The sequence below is a fragment of the Cynoglossus semilaevis genome, chromosome 18 (genome assembly GCF_000523025.1).
Source record: "Cynoglossus semilaevis isolate Cse_v1.0 chromosome 18, Cse_v1.0, whole genome shotgun sequence".
NCBI lineage: Eukaryota > Metazoa > Chordata > Actinopteri > Pleuronectiformes > Cynoglossidae > Cynoglossus > Cynoglossus semilaevis.
This window is the reverse complement of record NC_024324.1, coordinates 12,280,958-12,297,756: the sequence shown is the minus strand read 5'-3', so window position 1 is coordinate 12,297,756 and position 16,799 is coordinate 12,280,958. Positions and strand designations below refer to the sequence as shown.

The 16,799-nt window shown below is 40.8% G+C and overlaps 2 protein-coding genes across 14 annotated transcripts in view; both read left to right on the top strand.

Annotated features, from left to right (window-relative positions):
- The window catches only part of ubap2l (ubiquitin associated protein 2-like), an 18,743-nt gene extending 4,953 nt beyond the window's left edge, over positions 1–13,790 (top strand). For 2 of the 12 annotated variants that reach the window (XM_008331889.3, XM_008331890.3), the window contains exons 7-29: positions 170–215; positions 1,272–1,402; positions 1,624–1,683; positions 1,772–1,824; positions 2,021–2,106; positions 2,771–2,951; positions 3,211–3,409; positions 3,504–3,838; positions 3,981–4,153; positions 4,538–4,628; positions 4,807–4,882; positions 4,988–5,186; positions 5,326–5,395; positions 5,691–6,024; positions 6,747–6,835; positions 6,924–6,977; positions 7,073–7,154; positions 7,234–7,451; positions 7,916–8,021; positions 9,647–9,772; positions 11,227–11,294; positions 11,455–11,652; positions 12,329–13,790. In XM_008331889.3, the coding sequence (XP_008330111.1) occupies positions 170–215; positions 1,272–1,402; positions 1,624–1,683; positions 1,772–1,824; positions 2,021–2,106; positions 2,771–2,951; positions 3,211–3,409; positions 3,504–3,838; positions 3,981–4,153; positions 4,538–4,628; positions 4,807–4,882; positions 4,988–5,186; positions 5,326–5,395; positions 5,691–6,024; positions 6,747–6,835; positions 6,924–6,977; positions 7,073–7,154; positions 7,234–7,451; positions 7,916–8,021; positions 9,647–9,772; positions 11,227–11,294; positions 11,455–11,652; positions 12,329–12,424 (3,071 nt within the window). In that variant the 3' untranslated portion in view covers positions 12,425–13,790. The remainder of the gene's footprint in view (positions 1–169; positions 216–1,271; positions 1,403–1,623; positions 1,684–1,771; positions 1,825–2,020; positions 2,107–2,770; positions 2,952–3,210; positions 3,410–3,503; positions 3,839–3,980; positions 4,154–4,537; positions 4,629–4,806; positions 4,883–4,987; positions 5,187–5,325; positions 5,396–5,690; positions 6,025–6,746; positions 6,836–6,923; positions 6,978–7,072; positions 7,155–7,233; positions 7,452–7,915; positions 8,022–9,646; positions 9,773–11,226; positions 11,295–11,454; positions 11,653–12,328) is intronic. The other 10 variants (XM_017041051.2, XM_008331891.3, XM_017041048.2 and 7 more) reach the window with 10 other exon arrangements.
- Positions 13,791–13,925: 135 nt separating this feature from the next.
- hax1 (HCLS1 associated protein X-1) lies at positions 13,926–16,355 on the top strand. Of its 2 annotated transcripts, none has more exons than XM_008331896.3 (7): positions 13,926–14,118; positions 14,346–14,599; positions 14,837–14,991; positions 15,313–15,376; positions 15,465–15,598; positions 15,703–15,820; positions 15,902–16,355. In XM_008331896.3, the coding sequence occupies exons 1-7, from the start codon at positions 14,054–14,056 to the stop codon at positions 15,973–15,975; spliced, it is 864 nt and encodes a 287-aa protein (XP_008330118.1). In that variant the 5' UTR covers positions 13,926–14,053; the 3' UTR covers positions 15,976–16,355. The 2 variants fall into 2 exon arrangements, with proteins under 2 accessions (XP_008330118.1, XP_008330119.1); XM_008331897.3 differs by having other exon boundaries at positions 15,703–15,827.
- The last annotated feature ends 444 nt before the right edge of the window (positions 16,356–16,799 follow it).

Below are 16,799 nucleotides of genomic sequence, written 5' to 3'. Positions count from 1 at the left end.
AGGTCTGCTTTACAGTAAAATATTTATTTTTCATCTAGTAAACTGTCAGGATTTTTTTAGTTTTAACTCGTTACATCATTACATTTCTCTGTTGTTTTTTTACGTTTCATGATTACACCTTTCCCCGACAATAAGAACTTGAAGTAAGTTGTCTCCGTCTTCTCCACAGGAGTGTCTGGACGGCGAGGAGGCAGATTTTCGGCACAGGGCATGGGGTAAGAGAACACCTGTTGCCTAAAACCAGAAGGCCTATTGTTCCACTTTTACCTGTTGCCATGGTCACCAGAGAGCATGACCCTGGTCTATTGTTGAGCCTTAATCCAAGAAGGAAGGACTTACACAAGACAGTTGGATAGAACAGTGTGGGCTGCTTTTGGTTGCCCAGTTTTTCTCCATTTATAGAAATATATCAAATTCCAACCTCTCATCTGGAGTTCTTCATCTCAGAACCCACTTTTACCTCATCATACCCATGTCAACAAGTGAAAGCTGAAAGAGAATCTTATTATTTTGCCATATACAGAAATAAGAAGAAATTTGCTTTTTTAATGTTGTTTCCCTGGATCAGATTTTAATCAGAGCTGTTTTGTTTTAAAATGATAATTTCTTCTGGTTTTAGAGGCAGCTTTTTCTGGGTGCATGAGTGTTTGTCACTATCTAGTGATTTTGAGATGAAACTTAACAAGTTGGTACCATCTCCAGCATTCCCATATTACTACAATGAAACACTGACTTTTATTGATTCACTCTAAATGACTTCTGTGTTCTCTTGAGTGAAGCGAGTGCCACCCTTCATGTCTCAAGAAAAGAGTCAAGTTTAGTCTCAACCCACCAGAATGAGATTGATTTTTGTTACTAGAAAGTTTAATTTGTGTTTAACTTATAAACGTAGAAACAAAGTATATTTTAAAAAGTTTTGGAAGGAAGGGAGGAAGGAAGGTGAACTCCTTGTTATTGTGACACAGCACACCACTGCACACAACCAAATGTGACCTCTGCTTTTAACCCATCACCAAAGTGAACAGTGGGCAGCTTTATGGGGGCAGTACTGTATGCACTTTATTTCTAGGTTTTGTTGATTGAACTGTGGTCTGACAACCAAAACGATCTTATTACTTTAACTGTATTTTGCTTCATGTAATCTGTAACATTGTTTTTTTTTTCTGTACACTTATACAAGTAACACATGCAAAATGAAGTTGTTACTGTTTTGGCTTTCTTTGTCAAATCTGCTGCTTACTGTACCATGTTTGACCCTTGATCTCGCTCAGACCCTTGTCTGATCTCTGCCACAGAACTTTCAACCCTGCAGACTATGCAGAGCCAACTCAGACAGAAGAAAACTACGGTGGGGGCAGCACCTGGAACAACACAGGAAGTGTGGAGCTGGAGGAGTCCACCAGTAAGTTAATTTTCAGAGGTTGCCTGCTCAATATAAGACGTTAATCTTATCAACTAAGCAGCTGTTCACTGTCAAGACAATATGCTTGAGAGAAACGGGTAAAATTTAAAGGAAATGTCGACTCACATTTGAACATGTTTGTTTTCCTTTACAAGACACAGGAGACTGTTATCAAGCATGCAATCTCACTGATGGCCTCTGACCTCTGTCTGTTTTTCCAGGGCTTGACTACTCTGCAGGAGATGGAACAAACTACCCACCCAAATTTGACTCTACTCCAGGTAAACCTCTGAATTAATTGTTTTATTCATTCCCTATTCTGTTGATTCTTTCCTAAAATATCATCTATCATTTATCTCTGACTCATAGGAGCCTGGAGGACTGCCACAGAGGAGTGGGGAACTGAAGACTGGAATGAAGATGTGAGTGGTTTTCAGTCTGAAACCTCATTTCCAAAATCGTGCTGTTAAAAATAATGTCAGCACTTCTGAGAAGCTGTGTAGGATTCTAGTTCAGTTCCACTGTTGAAACCTGCCTCTTTTTTTCCCTTTACCTGTTTACTTTCCCTTTGTAACTTCAAACCTGTCTAACATTTTCCCCTCCCCTGTTTCTCTGCAGCTTTCAGAGACCAAGATATTCACAGCTTCCAGTGTGGCGTCCTTGCCTCTGCCTCAAGAGAATGTCACCATCACCAAAGGACAGAGGTGGGTCGTGAATGCTTTTTATTGTTATGACTCAGTTTCCAATCATTTGTTTTTTTGTTTTGTTTTTTTCCGGTTTCCAATCATTTGTTTTTTTGGTTTTTTTTTTCCGGGAAGGGATTGAGAGGAAGAAAATAACGCTTCAGTTAAACTGTTTACTTTTCTTACTTTTTACATTTACCTGACCTTTACTGTTACCTTGATGTTTACTCTCATTTACATTTGCATTGAGGTTTACGCTGTTTCCTGCTTAGATTACACTTCTCCATTTCTATTTCAGTGTTTACTTTTTTGGTACTGCTAAATGTTGTCTTATTGTGTACTAGGTGCACCTTTTTTTTAAAATATGGTCAACTCTAAAATACTATCATTTAAAATATTTTCTTACTTCTGTACAAAGATTTGTTTCTTCTGTGTCAAACAATTATTCACATCACTTATTCCACAAAATGAGACCATTCTTCTTCAGTCTCCATGACTGGTGTCAATTTGATTGACTGACCAGGTGTTTGACTTAAGTCATTCTTTCTGATAATCCAGCAGGTGTTTACTTTAACGCTACATGGAAACAGAGCCAGACCAAAATGCAATTTAAAGCTGGCCTTTGTTGATAAAAATGGTTGTAGTTGATGTGTGTTTTCAAATGAATGTTTGTTCTTTGCTGAAGGATTGACCTGGCTGTTCTCCTGGGAAAGACACCGGCATCCTCCACCTCAGAGACAGAAAATCCCCCGATGGAGGCCACCCAGCCCCCCTCCTTGTCTCAGTCACTGGTGTTTAGCAATTCCAAACAAGGGGCACCGCTGTCCCAACCAACATCCAGCGCCACCTACCCCCAGCACAACATGGTAAAGCTGGTTTCTGAATCTGATCAATCGCAAAGTAGCTGTGTATTAATTCAATTCATCATGAGATAAATTGCTGGAACCAAAAGACAAATAACAGCTGGTAGTTTGTGTTTGACAGCTGTTATTATTTGTGACTGATTAAAATGATAAAGTTGTAAATATGGATGAATGTCAAAAATAGTATTTATAAGTATAACTCAAAATTTAGCTTCATAGACATGGTGGACATTACTGTGCATCTTTATGGTGACACTTACAGGTCAGCATGCTAGGCAAGGGCTTTGGTGATGTGGGAGACCCTAAAGGGGGGAGCACAGGGACCACAGGCTCTCAGTTCTTGGAGCAGTATAAAACTGCCCAAGCACTGGCTCAGCTAGCAGCCCAGCACCCTCAGACTGGACCCCCAAACACAACTCCTTCATCCTGGGACGCCAGTGCCACCTCACTGGGACAATATGGTGAGATGTGAACAACAACGTAATAACACCAAAAAATATAACATTTTTTCAACTTGCTTTTAATCCTCATTTTCCCCCATCATTCTTGGTTTAGATATGAAGACACAGCAAGAGTCCGTGGTCCACTCGCCATTTTCTAAGCGACAGCCTTATCAGACCGCCACCTCAACTTCGTCCATGTTGGATGTTTTCCTGCAGGACAAAGGCCTGCCTCCTTCGTCTGTCCCCTCATCATCCTTACCCCAACAAACAGTGTCCTCTCCCCATGTGGTGCCACCACCTGCTTCATCACTTCCTAAGATGACAGCAGTCCCTTCTTTAGGTCAGCAAGTGTCTCCGAGCTCGTCAGATGCCCAGGGTTCAAGTCCGTTGCCTTTGCAGCAACACAAACTTAAACATCAGAAGAAAAGGACTTCTATCACAACAAAGGTAATTAAGAAATGTCTAGTGGTCGTGTGTTTTCTGAATCTGAATTACGCAAATGTTAGAGGTCGTGTGTTTTCTGAATCTGAATTACGCTAGAAGAAATTCTGTTTGTCCAGTTTAATAAAGTACTTCTGATCTTCTTCAGATTCCAGCAATGGCTGTGGAAATGCCTGGTTCTACCGATATTTCAGGTCTAAATCTACAGTTTGGAGCACTGCAGTTTGGGTCAGAACCAGTTCTCCCAGAGTACGAGTCCACATCTGCCACCACAACACCAGCCAACCAGGTTCAGAACAGTCTCTACACGAGCCCCAACAGGTTGGTTTAGGAAATTGCAAGTGGTTTTCTATTTTAACATCCCAAAAGTGAATGTATCACTTACATTATTTACATGGTCACCAAAAAACATTTTGTGTTATTTTCAAGAGGTAAATCATTTTAGAACAAAAAACTAAAACAGTGAAATTTTAAATCCAAAACCAGTTCAAATACCAGTGTAAATAGATCATGTGCTTAAAACAGGTGTGGCATCACTTATATTTATATTTGCATGCTTCTAGGGCAACAGCCTCAAAGAGCGCTTTCTAGTCAGTTTAATAGTCAGTTTAGTTTTTATAAGAACAGATCTCAGATCTCACATCAGAGTCCTGTCAGTGCGGTTACATTCTTTATTGAATCAACTCCCTCTCTCTCCACCTCCAGCCAAATAGATCTTTATGACCAGAGACCGTCTCAGACTCGCCGCTACCCTCCTTCAGTTTCCTCCTCACCTCAGAAGGACATGCAGCCCAAGGTAAGAGTTCAACTTTCCATTTTAGCATTGACAATACAAATTTTGTGCCTCCTGTCTACTTCCATCTTGTTTTCCTTGTATGGAATTTGAACTGTGGTTACATGAGACAAGCTTCTTGATGAGGTTTTTTCGAAAGCCCAGCGTTCTTCAACTTGTTATCAATGGCCTGTTTCCATAGAAACCTCTGAGCTCACCTTCATTGTTGGTTTTACAGAATGGCTTCAGTTCAATGCAAGCATCGCAATCTGTGGAAGGTAAGCACGGTGTTTCTGAAGCTCTGTTAAATTGTCTCTGGCATTTGTCTCACAGAACTGCAGCAACATTATTTACGTCTTTTTTTTTCTTTTCTTTTTTCTCAGCTGCAGCAGGCTCTGCAGTATCAGTCAAATCCATCTCTGATTCAGTCACATCGGCATCCGTTTCCTCCATGGGCACGTTGGTAGACAGCGGGTCAGGTCCTGCCTCCTTGTTAAATGCATCCAATCAGGCGTCCCTCAGTGCCCTGGGTCACAGTGAAGATTTGCCTCCAAGCACCATTCCGCCTCCTCAACACAACAAGTAAGTATAAAATCATGAAAGCTAGTTTGTAAAGTTTTAGTTGGTTTGGAATATTAACCAGTAGATAAAAAAGAAGCGTATTATCCAGAGCGGGTTACGTTTAATCTTTTAATCATCTCTGCCTTTTTTCCCCCCCAAGCTCTCACCCGTCACAACAGAACAGCCTTCAGCCTCCGTCTTCAGTCCGGACGTCCAACTCAACTCTACTGGTTGGTTTTTATATGGTTATCTTTTTATTACCCTAACAACCCTATCGATCTACTGTGTGTTGTGGTTTCCCTGTACAAGACCACTGACCCAGTACCTGAAACATTTATTTAGTCAGACTGAAAAAACAGCATTGTTACAAGCTTATTTAGGAGACAGCCTGTATCTCCCACCCATCGCCGAGCACTTAAAAGGCTTCATTTCCTGTGAAGGCAGACAGGAGCATTAGACGACGCTTCACTCTAATGGATGTTTAATTTCATCATAACTGACAGCTCCTTCCTCTTCATCTCATAGCATCCCAGCGTCGACAGTGACTCGAGCCTCCACTCCTCCTCCTTCCCTTCCTCCGTCTCAGCCGTGCAGTCTTCTTCGGTGTCCTCCTCCTCTTCTGTGGCTGTCGCCGGCGCACAGGTGTCCCTCGGGGGACCCCAGGCCTCCTCGGTGGGCTCTGCCACGGTTTCGGCCCCTTCTGGCCTCAGTGCTGTCAGCAGTCTGGCTATGGGCCTCAACACTGCCAGCATGGGCGCTCCGGCTGCAGCAGCCAACACAGTGTCAATCTCCACGACGGCTTCAGTCATTCCCTCTTCAGCTTCTGCCTCATCCACACGCAGTTCTGCAGCATCCTCAGGTTAGAAATGGAGGAACTGGTTTTCAGAAAAGCTACGTAGAAACCCTGCCAACGTGCAGCAGCTGTTGTTGGAGCTGCACTTTGAAGCAGCAGCCACAATCTGCACACGGGTTACAAATAATAAGTCATATTTTAATGTTTGAGTTTTACTGTTGATAAAAAAAATGAAATATAGTACATTTTCTTTATTTAAGCACTGTTATATTAGGCCACAGTGGAATTGTATAATAAGGTATTTGCCAATGAATGAAATCATTATACCTGAGAAGAAGTGTTGACACCATCGACACCATCATTAATAAGTTAATAATGTCTGAGCTCAGCTGAATTTTGGTCTTTTTTTTCCATTATTACCATTTTCCTTGAATGTCTGAGCTCAGCTGAATTTTGTCTGGTTTTACTGAGTTTTTTGGTCTTTTTTTCCATTATTACCATTTTCCTTCTGCTCCACTACAGCTTAATCGTTAGAGCTTGGTTGGATGCAATGAAATACATGTTTGAACTCACCATACCCAGTGTTAGGTACTTAGTGATAATTGGTTGATGGTTTAACATTAACATTTTTCTTATATGTGTCACTGTTTCTTAATAACACTTTATCCAGAAGGCTAGCTGATCATTGTTTTGAGAACATGATCTCCAAACAGTGTGCAGTATTTACCAGCCCAATTAGGAAAAGGTAGAAATCACTCACCTTTTTTTTTTCTTTTTTTTTCCAACAGGGAAAGCACCTCCGAACTTGCCACCAGGAGTGGCTCCTCTACTGCCCAACCCATACATCATGGCTCCAGGATTACTGCACGCCTACCCTGTAAGACATGCAGTTTTATATATTTCTTGTAAAACTTTATTTTTTACATTTACACTAACATTGGTTAACTATAAACATCTTGTTCCAGCATCAGGTGTACGGCTATGATGACTTACAGATGCTTCAGACTAGAATACCCCTGGTAAGTACCTCCTACAGACAACTGCACATGTACAGCTTTGATTGTATTATTTTCTTTAAAAAAATGAATTTATACATTATTTAAAATCTTTCCAGGACTATTATGGAATGCCCTTTGCAACTCCCACCACAGCACTGACAGGAAGAGATGGCAGCCTGACAAGTAACCCTTATTCTGGTGAGCAGTTATATCTTTTAATTTTCCTGTCGGAAACATTGTTCCAGTACAATTGCCCTTAAACTACTCTTTTCCACAGGCGATCTGTCAAAGTTTGGACGGGGTGACGCCTCGTCTCCTGCCCCAGCGACCACATTAGCGCAAACACAACAGAACCAGACCCAGACGCATCACACCACACAGCAAACTTTCCTCAACCCAGCGCTGCCACCTGGCTACAGCTATACGAGCCTTCCTTACTACACTGGCATGCCAGGCCTGCACAATACCTTTCAGTACGGCGCTGCTGTGTTTCCGGTGAGAAAACCTTCGGTTGTTAACAGCAGTGTTAACTTTGGCAGACAATGACTAAATTTTAACTTTAATCCTGATTGGACCTCATCCCTGCCTGATTTTTTTTTAAATCAATGCATATGCACATAACTTCCTATTGAGTTTATATTGAATATTCTTTTGACAAAAAAAATAACAATTCCAGGAAATTTAACCCTGGTTTGCATATCTGCTTATATTTTAAGACCCCAGACACCTTTATTGTTTTTGTGTTTTTAATAATTTCACTAACATTGGTGAAAGTAGTGTTTAATATCCATCAGTATATACACTTATCATTGGTCTGTAGTTCCTTGCATGTAAGAAAACCATATAAAACTTTCCCCATCCTGCTGCCTCAGTAGACACCATTAGGTTTCTTTTTTTTTTTTTTTTTAAACTTCTAGCTGACCAGATGAATTCATGTCCCCTGCTTTGCTTCCCTTCAGGTGGCTCCTACCTCCTCCAAACAGCATGGTGTGAATGTCGGCGTCAACGCTTCAGCTACTCCATTCCAGCAGGCTAGTGGCTATGGTTCCCATGGATACAGCACTGGTGAGACACTTAACCATAAGGAAATGGCATGTTAAGAGGAGCTGCGCAGATCTTGTTGATTGTACCAGCATACCATTAACCCATACTCACAATGAACCCATTGAATTCCCATTGGCGTGGAGTGCAGTTTTCCCTTAGAGCTCTGCAGCATCTGCAAGCGTTCAAAAACAATGCTTGTTTGAAGACGTTTGTTGGAGGTCGTTTGCATGGAGGATAAACATTTGTCTCCGATAACCTGGTGTTGATTTAAAATTTCTTGCCTCTAAAATTGAATCAATCCTGTTTACGTTTGGGCCCTCAATAACTTTTTTAAAACAAAAACAGTCATGAGGCAATATAGAATATTCTCATATGGGTCTTGCTATTTTCTCATGAATGTCAGTTGTCTGACCTTCCTGTTAGTTGTTTATTGAAAGATTGTGATAAAAAGGAGTTATGTTTTCATGTTGCTCTTGGACAAACAGAAAACAAGGGAGTGGATGAAGGTCCTGTAGAAAGTATTCAGCGTTTAAGATGTTTTGTTGTTTTACTTGGGACTGTTTCCTATAGTTATGGGTTGTATCTAAAGCTCTGTGCTAGCGATAGTTAGCATACTGCTAACAGATACAGCAAGAATGCAGCAGAACCCAAAATATGCTTCCAGAATGTTTTACTGTCATGTGTCATCTGCCGTTCCACACTGATCAACTTGCTCACTAACAACAGAAAAATGAACTCGTGACAGTGTCTTGACTGATGATCCATAATGGGATCTTAGCTTGAGCTGCACTTAAAGCTGGGATACATGGTCACGACTCCAGACAGTCTGAGTTGCGATGTGTTATAATTTTAAATTTTCAAACTTAAAATGACACTCAAAGGCATATAAGTCAATAACTGGTCTGTCCAATAAGTGAAAGCACAGACAAGTGGTGTAATTGGTGCAATCTGGTGATGTGGGCTGCATTCCAAAGCTTAACTTCTTTTTCCGTACCTGGTTTGATCCTTTAAGATCAAGGGCTTTATCATTAACCTCATCTGTTGCGCACACACACACACCCATTAAAAAAACCATAGACAAATAAGCCATTATCTTTTAAATAAAACACTTATGTGCTTTTAGCTCCTTAATATTTCCTTGTTCAATTTACTCCAACCTCTCAATTTATCTTTGTGTATTTTTATCCTCTGCTCACATTTGCAACACTTGTTTGTTCTAAGCTGCACCATCTGCTGCTTTCTGCCATCACTCAACTTGAGCTCACTCCACCACGACCTCCACTTTCCCTCACACACATGCACACACCCTGCCTGCCCCGTACCCTACTTTCCTCCATCACCTCTTTTCCCCCAGGCTTGGCTCAAATAGTTTTTGCAAATGCTGGTCAGTGTTAAACCTGACCTGCTGGCTGTACTGGATGGCCAGGAATTGCCATAGAACAAAATGCAGTTTGTGTCAAAGTTCAGATTTCTGGCTCCACCTGCAGGACTTGACACCAACTGGGTTGTTGGAATTTGGTAAAACCTGTCCAGTTGGTAGAGAAATCCCATGTATTTATTTGCAAACACTATCTGAGACAGGTCTGCTTCCCCCTGCCTGGTGTGTCTAACGCTGTGGGCTGCGGCTGTGTGTCTGACTGTTGCAGGCTATGAGGATGTGGGCCAGGCTTCAGGGAGTGGGGATTTCTGTAAGGGCGGATACGGCACTGCCGTGGCCGCTGCCGCTTCTGCACAAAACAAGCCAGCCAGCTCGGTCACCGGGCCCGGAGTCGGTGAGTGCCGCCACGTGCCAAATTATCACAGAGGGGAAAAGAGAAACCCTTGTTCCTCGTGGTTTTCCTCTGTGTATCACCCACCATTTTTCCTCCCTCTCTTTGCTGTTGCTGATGAGCTCTGCCTGTGGGAAGACCTGTCACTCCATGTTCCCCCAGACAGTCCAGTCTGTCTCGTCTCACCAGCATCTGTCTGTCTCTCATGATCTCTCCCAGCTTAACTCATCAGTCTGATCTGGCTCATTTGTCATATATTTTAGTCACACACACGTTAAACACATAAACTGATGAGTTACTCTGGTGGAGGCTGTTCTGTTGACTCTGTGCTGCTTGCTTCACTTGTCTTGGCATTCATAAGTTGTATGTTGTTTTTTTTCCAGATATTGAAATTGTTCATGCTCCTCATAAATTTGTTCAGGTTTGGAGGCCAGTAAATTATCACCTAAAACCACAAAGAAGAAAATGTAATGTCGTTACCTGTCATTTAGTCTGGTTCACTCTAGTCTGTTCCTAAACCCTAAAAACATACGCTCAGCCTGTACTTTATTACTTTATTAATCTCTTTATCCAAAGAAGATGTGATTGGGTTTAGAAGAAGCTACTGCATCTGCACACAGGGACACAAATGTTGTCAACTCAATAGAACCATTACTACTTACACAAAAAATATCAGAGTGTAAATGTTTATATAAAACTGTAGAGAGATATAATTAATTATAATTATTAACAACATGGTAATGTATATATAAACGTTCCCTCTGGCTCTCCTACAGGGGATGCTATAAAGGTAGTTTAAAAAGTCCAAACTTTTCACATAAGAACAACTCTACACTTGGCAAAAATTATCTAAATTTAAAAATTCAAATCTACCTAAATCTATTCATAAACCCAGTGATCTCAGTGCGATCTAATATTTAATCTAAAAAATGTAATGTAATTCTGATTGTAATAATGGAACTGCTCTAAGAATTACACTACTGCCACCTGCTGGTTGTAGTCATGTAAATTTCCTACCCGGAAATTCCCTAACCACCAAAATAAATCAATGAGACGGCGTATGCAGGCAGGAATTTAAAACTATTATTATTTTTTTAGTTTTTTAGGTTTGTTCTGCACAACAGTTGACCCTGTGCTGCATCTCCATGGAGATACAGGGCAGCTGTGTGTGTGCCAGAACAACCAGAGCAGTAAACACCAGATACGGTCAGACTGAATCACAGTGTCTGACTGGAACTGAAACGCTGCTACATCACCTGGTCGTCCTCCGTCCTAGTCACTCAGTTTATTGTAATTCTTTAACTCTTTTACATTTATGGTACAGAACGTTGGCATTATACTACAAGTACATGAGGTTAGATGTAAATATTACTTTAACTTGTGACTCGGTGTCCTCTAGTCATAAATAAGTGTTCATGTATTTAATTGTGTTTTGTCCTGTGTTCATGTCTCTGCAGGAGTCTCTGTGACATCAAGCAACACTGGGGTACCAGATATTTCAGGGTCTGTTTACACAAAGACACAGGTAATTTCACTGGCCTCTTGTAAGCTGTGATTTTTATTTATTTATTTATTTAGTAATTTCTTTTATTTGGTCAGAGTTTGAAGTAACTGTATATTTCTGAGGAATTTCTTTTATTTGGCCAGAGTTTGAAGTAACTGTATATTTCTGTCACTCTCTGCAGCAGTCGTTTGAGAAGCAGGGTTTTCACGCTGGCACACCTGCAGCTTCATTCAGCCTGCCCTCAGCCTTAGGCAGCGGTGGTCCCATCAACCCCCCGGCTGCTGCTGGATATGCCCCGCCCCCGTTCATGCACATCCTGGCACCGCACCAACAACCCCATTCTCAGATTCTGCACCACCACCTCCAACAGGATGGACAGGTATCTTGGTATTTCTGTATAACTGTTTGTGTTATTGATTAACTTTGATTTATTAGGTCACATTTTTGTCTGTGCTTTAGAAAGTCACTCCATCTGTTGGTCGCCTCTGGTACCTCAGCTGTCTCTTTAAACACATGTAGAACATTCCCACAGTCGCTCACTTATCTGTGGTTCAGTGATGGAGAGAAATAAGAAATATTTGAAAAAAGATATCCAAGAAATTGATTGAATATAAATAGACTGTTAATGTCAAAGTGAACTTATGAACACTCTCCAAGTCAATACATGTATTGGCACGTCTGTTGACCCTGTCCCACATCTTCATGGAGATACGGAGGAACAGTGTGTGCCAGAACAACCAGAGCAGTAAACACCGGATGCAGTCTGACTGACCCACAGTGTCTGACATGAACTGATACGCTGCTACATCACCTGGTGGAAAAATAGAAACTGATGTTGAAATTCAAGGAGGGAAGATAGGGACGCTATGTTCTTCTGACGTTAGCAAGTTAAGCGAAACAGTTTTCCTGAAAGTACTACTAACAACATGGAGTATAAACATATTTTTGGTGTTCTGGAGATTCAGAAAAACTGAATCTCTGACAAGAGCTGGTAAAAAGCGTAAGAACTCTTCGTATAATCAACCGACTTGACTGTTGGTTCATCTTCTCCACAGAGCGGCAGTGGACAGCGCAGCCAGAACGCTTCCATCCAACAGAAGTCCCAGATCAACAAGTCGGCTTACAACAGCTACAACTGGGGAACAAACTAACGCCGGCTCTCAGGCCCCGCCCACAACTCACTCACCCACTCACACCCGCTGTTAACAGAAGCTCAGAGGACGAGGTGACCGCACGGTCACTCCTCCTGCAGTCTCCTCATATAAAACCTCCCTCTTTCCTCCTGCCGAGCTTTCCCTCCCCTAACTCCTGGCCCAGCACTCCTGCAGCTCCGATCATGGTCGGCGGAGGTGCTGAGCCGAGAGCACAGTAAATAAAGATGCACGAATGTGGCGCACATGTGAGTGGGGGGGACAGAAGTGTTCTAGGACAGAATGATTAATGTTTAGAGAGAGGGAAAAAAACAAACCACCTGTGTTGGGAATTTGTTTCATGTTAATCTTCAAGCCCCGACCCCTATTTTTTCTTTGAAATGTATGTAACATAGAACTGTTTTCTAAAAGAATGAACGTTCGCTGTGCTTCTCTGGTCTTTTCCCCCTCTTTATTATTTGGTCTTTTTTTTTCTTTCCTTCTTGCCGATGGGGAGGAATGAAGTGAAATCTGATGGTGGGGGAGCCAGACTGGTTTTGTAGTTCTCACCTCATCTCTCTGCTTCTCCTCTTAGGTGGAATGTCCTTCCATCCCACACAAACGCAGTAGCTTGGTTGCTCAATTGCTGTCCAATGTTTTTCCTTCTCATTTTTATGTCATTTTAAGTTTGAAGAAACAATTCTTTCAGTCAGTAGAGTTGTGAAGTTTATTTTTTACCAAATATAGATATATAATGATATATAAAAACATAAGCAAGCTCACTGGATCAGACTGTGAGGAAAGGTGTGTTTGTCATGTGACTGCGTGCATGTTTGTACACACGGGGGCGGGGGGGCCATGGTTGTGTACTGTGCTTTGTTGATTTTTTTTTTCCCCCCAACTTAGCACAGGTTTTTGGGTTTTTCTGTTTTTTTTTTTTTTCATGATCCATCACTTGTACAGTAACTGTTGTCATACATTATAAATAATTTTGCATCAAGATTTTTGCTTTTCTGCAAGAGATGATTTCCAAGTTAATTACACACCCAGTCTGCTTGTCCCCCAGTCATTGTATGGAAAATACAAATTGAATAATGATGGACAGAATTGTGCTATGGGTTTTTGTCAGTGAATTTTTTTTCTTTTTGTACTGTGCGTTTTAAAAAAATTTAAATGGATAAACTTGTCTTGTACATATATAAAAAAACACAAGTACTGTAGTCACTGTTTGTTCAATGGCTTTCTCTTTTTCCTTTTCAAATCCTTGCAGACTTGTTAGCTTTTTGTTTCATATTTTTTTTATTTTGTAAAAATATATAAATATTAAGTAAATAAACAAAAAGACATTTTCATCATTTTGGATGTGAATGCCTTTTAAGAAACTAAATTTGTTCTTTTGTTTTTTCATGTTTCTCCTAAATACAGAAAATGCAAATAATCGTGTGTGCAGCACTGTATTATTCTGCTGCGTTTTCTTTCTAGGTTTTACGGTAACGTTATCGTTACGACATATGTCGTCAGATGGATTGAGTCGGAACACTTTACGACACTGTTGACAAGTGCGTTGTCGTATGTGGACATTGACTTGTATCATCTAAGTACAATTCTTTTCTCGGTATGATATAGTTTTAAACATAGCGGTGTCATTCAATGAGTGTTTTCGACTTATTCCGTGGTTTTTTCGGTGTTCCTGGAGGCCACCGCCATGGCCGAAGGTGAGTTTGTTTTTTTTAACGTTTTTGTGGTTGCAGCTATCGAAGCTAAGCTAACAAGTTGCATAAGTGGAACTATGGAAGGTACTTGTGCCAGACGTGTTACTGTTGTAGCGTTAGAGTATTGACTACATGATGGCTAATAATTCAGACGTCACACAAACATGAAGGTCAATCATATTTAGTGTTTTGAGGACCCGGATTTAGTAATAAATATGGCTTTAATTCAGGGACCCATTCTTCGACACTATGATTCATGAGGAGGAGGAGGAGGAAGAAGAAGAAGACGATGGATTCTTCTACGATGGATACCAGGGGGATCCTCAGGATCCTTTTGACGGCGCCTGGAGATTTGGATTCAGCATGGGCCCGAACGGGATGAGGATCCAGGAGCCTCCCGTGTTTGGCCAAATTATTAAGGAAATGGAGGAGATATTTTCCCAGATGGGCCACTGGAACAAAAACCCAGAGTCTGGACTCTTTGGTATCGATACAGTGATCTTTTGTACTTTTACTAATCGTTTTTGAAAACGTAATCATTATCATCCTGGAGGTCTGAATGCAGATAACCAACTAAATAAACTTTTTTGTAAAGACTATGAGTAAGAAAATGTAAACAAAGTCCTTTCTTAGCGTGGACAGTGTGTTCTTTTGTATGGACTGATATGACAACCTTCTGTTCTCAGCTTCACATTCATTTGGACTGTCCCTTGTCCCTCAGGCTCTCCCAGTATCATGCCACCGTCTTCTCAGGACAGAGGTGAGGATGTAGGAAGTGAAGGATCCAGTGGAAATCCATTGAGAGACTTTATGTTGAAAGAGCCTCAGCCAGGTCCGTCCAGAGAACCCAGGCACGATGGCTTCCCATTTTCTAAGGTATTTGATTAGATCACACTGTTGTTTTTCTGTCATAGAAATGCATACATGTTTGTTGTTATAGAAATTATTTAAAATGCGTCACCTGCTCCTAATTTATTATTTCACAAAAGCTAAAATAATTATTTGCAAATTCTTGAACAGATAAATAAATCAGGTTTTACAATATCCTATAATTAACCAAAATTAATTAATGGCACAAATATTTTGTTTCATAAAAATAGTTAAACTCCTGCTAAATGATTAGCTAAGGATGAGCTAGAACAGTTTGGGGAGAATCTTCTGACTTATTTTCTTTATCTTTCTTACAAATCCTGGAAGTTTCCTGATATTTGGAGACGAGGTGTAGTGAAGTCTCCAGAGGACGAGCAAAAAGAAGACAGAGGTGAGAGACGTTCTTAAAGTTGTTTTCATTATAATGATGTAAAAACCTGGTGAAGATGAAGAACATTGTGACCTCTTCTTCTTGTCAGATCTGGACTCTGCTGTTTCTTCTGGAGGTCTGGATCAGATTCTGGCGCCACCTGCTGGCCAGGAGCCACCCCAGCCTAGAATGAGGTCATTCTTCCAGTCAGTTTCTGTCACCAAGGTGGTGAAACCAGACGGGGTGAGAGAAGATGGTTTTCACATCACATGTAGTTGTAATGTTCTTCAACTGCAGGTTTGTTTTTTGAGATCATCAGTTAAATCTCCTGTGTTGTCTGTGAGCAGACAGTAGAAGAGAGGAGAACAGTCAGAGACGGCCAAGGCAACGAGGAAACCACAGTGACACGTTCAGGTCCAGGAAGCCTGGAAGGACCAGACAGTCAACGAGGACCTGTTTTACCAGGTTAATGGTAAATCTGCTTCCTCTCCCTGGATGATTCTGGACATTTCTAACTTTATAAAATTCTCTCTTTCTTCCCTACAGGGGGTCAACCGCCCTTTTCAGATATGCGGGATGACAACTCCATATTTTCCAAGTTCTTTGGAGGATTTAAATAAGTTACAAATTCAGATTTGAACACATTAGCATTTGTGTCATTTTGAAGCGTATGAGTGATTTAAGTTTTTCTGTAACACGACAAAGGATCTGAAATCATCAACTAAAAAGAGTCCAGGTCTGCGTGTCTGACAGTGAAAGTTACATTAAAGGCATTGAAACATTAAATAAACGGTTTCTTCCACTGTGAGGAGAGAGTCTGTGTCTGTCTGACACCATCATCTCGGTGATAAAGCTGTGTTTATGACTGAACAGAGACATAGGAACAGAACCAACTTCACAATTATATTATTTTTGTATTGACCTTTGAATCTGCCTGTACAGTGATGAGTGCATATGTGGGTGCAATGAATGTAATAAAAGATCTTAATATATATTTCAACCTGTTTCAGTTTCTGTTGATTTTCTACTTTGAGGGAAATGAAAGGAAAATGAAAACTCACTTGGCAACAGAGATCGTCAAAAGCTCTGATAGAATATAAGTGGCTTATCACTCAGTCATAAACGACAGTGTGTGTCTGGCTGAGGTTTGTAACTGAATTACATGCGGAATAAAAAGATATTACTAAGGTACAACATGACAGATACACATATAAGCCTGTCATATTCACATAAACAAGTCGTCATCAACCATTTAACCTGAGGTCAGCAGCTGTGCTCAGTCATAAAAGCAGAAAAAAATGGTTTGAATATGGATCCATTTTTATTCCATGATTTTATTTTGATAGTTTTGACATAAGAACTCTTGGAAAATCAATACATGAATGAAAATATCTACCTGGTTGTTGAATTGTTTGAGTTTTTAAATTATTTTATTTTTATAGTT